General features: G+C 35.9%; 1 protein-coding gene across 4 annotated transcripts in view; it reads left to right on the forward strand.

The window, feature by feature from the left end:
- LOC107626241 (receptor-like serine/threonine-protein kinase SD1-8) overlaps nucleotides 1,430-3,417 on the forward strand; it is a 6,630-nt gene continuing 4,642 nt past the window's right edge. Inside the window, exon 1 of one of the 4 annotated variants that reach the window (XM_016329076.2) lies at nucleotides 1,430-2,919. In XM_016329076.2, the coding sequence (XP_016184562.1) occupies nucleotides 1,611-2,919 (1,309 nt within the window). In that variant the 5' untranslated portion in view covers nucleotides 1,430-1,610. The remainder of the gene's footprint in view (nucleotides 2,920-3,417) is intronic. The other 3 variants (XM_016329077.2, XM_016329078.2, XM_016329079.2) reach the window with 3 other exon arrangements.

The raw sequence follows: 3,417 nt of genomic DNA on the forward strand, positions 1-3,417 counted from the left end.
TATCACTGAAAAAAGAAAAGAAAAAAAAAAAAAGGAAACAATGAGTTTGTTAGATATGACAAAGTATGCTGACTAACTCATCTCACCTTGCTATTTAAAAATGAAAAAATGGACGAAGGGCAGAATAATTTTGTTAATAAAATAAAATGCGTTGATTATGTCATTATGCTTGTTAAACTCATTTTTGGATGGCTAAGGGTAAAAAAGTTAATTGCATTAGATAGTAACAAAAGTGGGAAAAATGTGTATAATCAAATAGAAATAACTTTACATAAGTCTGGAGTCTGATAATTTAAATTTATCTCTTAATCTATTTTATGTTGTGATTTATGATAAGTGTTTTATAAAAATTTATTAATCTCATATAAAATTAGATATTGTATTTATATTTGACTTTATGTTTTGATATGGCTGTTACAAATTACGAGTTATAACTCGATATCATATGTTATAAATTGGTCTTATAAATCATAGTACATCTCAAATGATATAGTTCGAAATCCTAACTTCCGACCAAATATCATAACTCCTAATTTGTTATAAGTGACCTTCAATACAAATAATTATCAAAGAATGTAACCGATTTACTCTACACCATCTTTAAAGGTATGTCATTTTTATTGATGCAGAGACACACTTTTGAATACACAATACTAACTTAAGTATTGAAATACCTTTTGCAGGTAGATTCTTCTTTTTTTTTGTTCATACTCTCCACAGCGTGATATATTTCTGGACCAAAGAGCTCGGACTTCGAAACTTATAGCTCGGTGTTGAGGGCGACAACTCGACATCGACTCTCAGAGACCGACTTATATCCAAGTTATTTACCCAAGAACATATTTAAAAAGATTATTACGAGAAGTTTTAGGAATTTGTAAAATATATATATATTTTTAATTATTAAGAACAAATGTAAAATAATTTTATTTTGACTATTTTATGTGTATATTAAAATCAGCCATTAAAATTAATTATTTATGATTAACCATTAAATACTAAATCTGTTAACGTCTTTATTATTTAAGAAACATCAGAAAAATCAAATCAAATTTTTGATTATGTTACCACAGTGAATACATAAAGAAACAAAGAAGCAGCTCCAAAATCAATTGATATATTTTTCCGGCTTGTTCGTAGCATTTTTTCCCTCTCGTGTTAAAGGTTGCGGGTTGCCATATATTTCATCCTGATTTTTTTTTGTTGACAGAATATTTCATTGTGATGTTGATCACCTAATCAGAAGCAAAATATTATATTTGTAAAAATAGCAATATTCAAAAACATGCATTTCTTTCTTTATTCTTAAGTTGATGATTCAGCCATCATTTTAGACCACCACCTTCATAACACTCACTGACTCGCATATTAACGTTACAACTAAAAAAAAAAATATTTATGTTAATCTTAAATGTCATATATTTTTAATTTAAAGTTTAAAGAAAGGCGAAGAAATGAAAAAACAAAAAAGCAGAGAAAAAAGGGGAGTGAAGCAAAGCAAGAGCAATAAGAGACAAGGGTTCCTCTGAGTCAACATGAACAACAAACTTGACTCCAACCGCTTATATACTTGAATCCACCTTCACAAACCAAGCCCCCTCTCTCCAAACATGGGAAGAGGAAGAGGAAGAGGTGTCACTACTCTCCTCTGTTTCTTCCTTTTTTGCTTCTCCATTTTTTCCCCAAAACCTTGTATTTCTTCAGATACCTTAACAAAATCCCAAATCCTAAGAACAAACCAAACCCTCTTGTCCCCAAAGGGAATCTTCCAACTAGGTTTCTTTTCCCCCACCGATGATGATTCCACCTCCTTGTACCTCGCCATATGGTACAACAACATTCTTCCTAGAACAGTGGTTTGGGTTGCAAACAGAGACACCCCACTTCAGAGTTCCACAGGGTTTCTCCAAATAGCTGAAACAGGAACCATCAACATAGTTAACCATTCCTTGAAATCCATATGGTCTTCAAATCAAACCACACAACAACCTCAAAACCCAGTTCTCAAGCTCTTAGATTCAGGGAACCTTGTTCTAAGAGAATCAAACGAGAACGACGACCCACCAAAGTTTCTATGGCAGAGCTTCGATTACCCTACGGATACTCTGTTATCGGGAATGAAATTGGGTTGGAACTTAGACACAAACACGGAGAAGCACCTAACTTCATGGAAGTTCCAAGACCAAGACCCTTCAACCGGAGATTACTCTTTCAAGATGAACTTCCATGGCCTCCCTGAGATTTTCCTCTGGAACAAGGACAAGATAACATATAGAAGTGGACCATGGAACGGTGCGAGATTCAGCGGCGTGCCAGAGATGCAACCCGTAACGGATTCAATCAAATTCACGTTCCACGTTGATGAGCACCAAGTGTACTACACATTCTTCATCGGGAACGAATCGTTGTTCTCGAGACTGTTGGTGAGTTCTTCCGGAGAACTTCAGAGGCTGACTTGGATAGAGAGCACGCAGGCATGGAACAAATTCTGGTACGCACCCAAGGACCAATGCGATTATTACAGAGAGTGTGGGGCGTACGGCGTGTGCGACGCAAATGCATCGCCGGTTTGCCAGTGTGTGAAGGGGTTCAGACCGAAGAACCCGCAGGCATGGAACCTTCGGGATGGGTCGAATGGGTGTGTGAGGAAGACGGAATTGGAGTGTGAGAGTGACGGGTTCTTGAAGATGGGGAATGTGAAGCTGCCAGAGACGACGTCAGTGTTTGTGAATCGGAGCATGGGGATCATGGAATGCGGAGAAGTGTGCCGTCGGAACTGTTCATGTAGTGGTTATGCGAATATAGAGATCACCGGTGGGGGCAGCGGATGTGTCATGTGGATTGGCCCCCTCTTAGATATCAGGCGCTATCCTTCCGGTGGTCAGGATCTCTATGTCAGGTTAGCAGCTTCTGATTTGGGTATGTCCATTCATTTCTTTCCTTCTTCTTCTCTTTCATTTATCTATTTCATATGAACTCAATAAAATCCTTCCACTAAAATTGGTTACTATAAAAGAGTAAAAAATTTTGATATGAAAATAAAATGAGTGATATACTTTAACATGACAATTTTTGGTATTTTTTAAAATTGTGGGAGTACACAAATCGGACCCTCCGATTTGTGTTTAAAAAGTTAAAAAAATTCAGAGTACACAAATCGCATGGTCCGACTTGTGGTTAGGCAAATATGAATTTCGGAAGCTAGAAAACGGACCCTCCGAATTGTTTGTTATTATCAATTTTTGTATGAAAGGAAGAACTCGCATGGTCTGAGTTTTATTCACTGACACCACATGACTGTGAAGTACCTGTATTTCCCACATCTGAATCCAACACCATTTTTTCTTCCATATTCAAATTAAAAAGTGACTATAAAATATATATTAAAAATAAATTAAATTATATATTTTTATATAT

Source organism: Arachis ipaensis, chromosome B02 (assembly GCF_000816755.2).
Source record: "Arachis ipaensis cultivar K30076 chromosome B02, Araip1.1, whole genome shotgun sequence".
NCBI classification, from domain to species: Eukaryota; Viridiplantae; Streptophyta; class Magnoliopsida; order Fabales; family Fabaceae; genus Arachis; species Arachis ipaensis.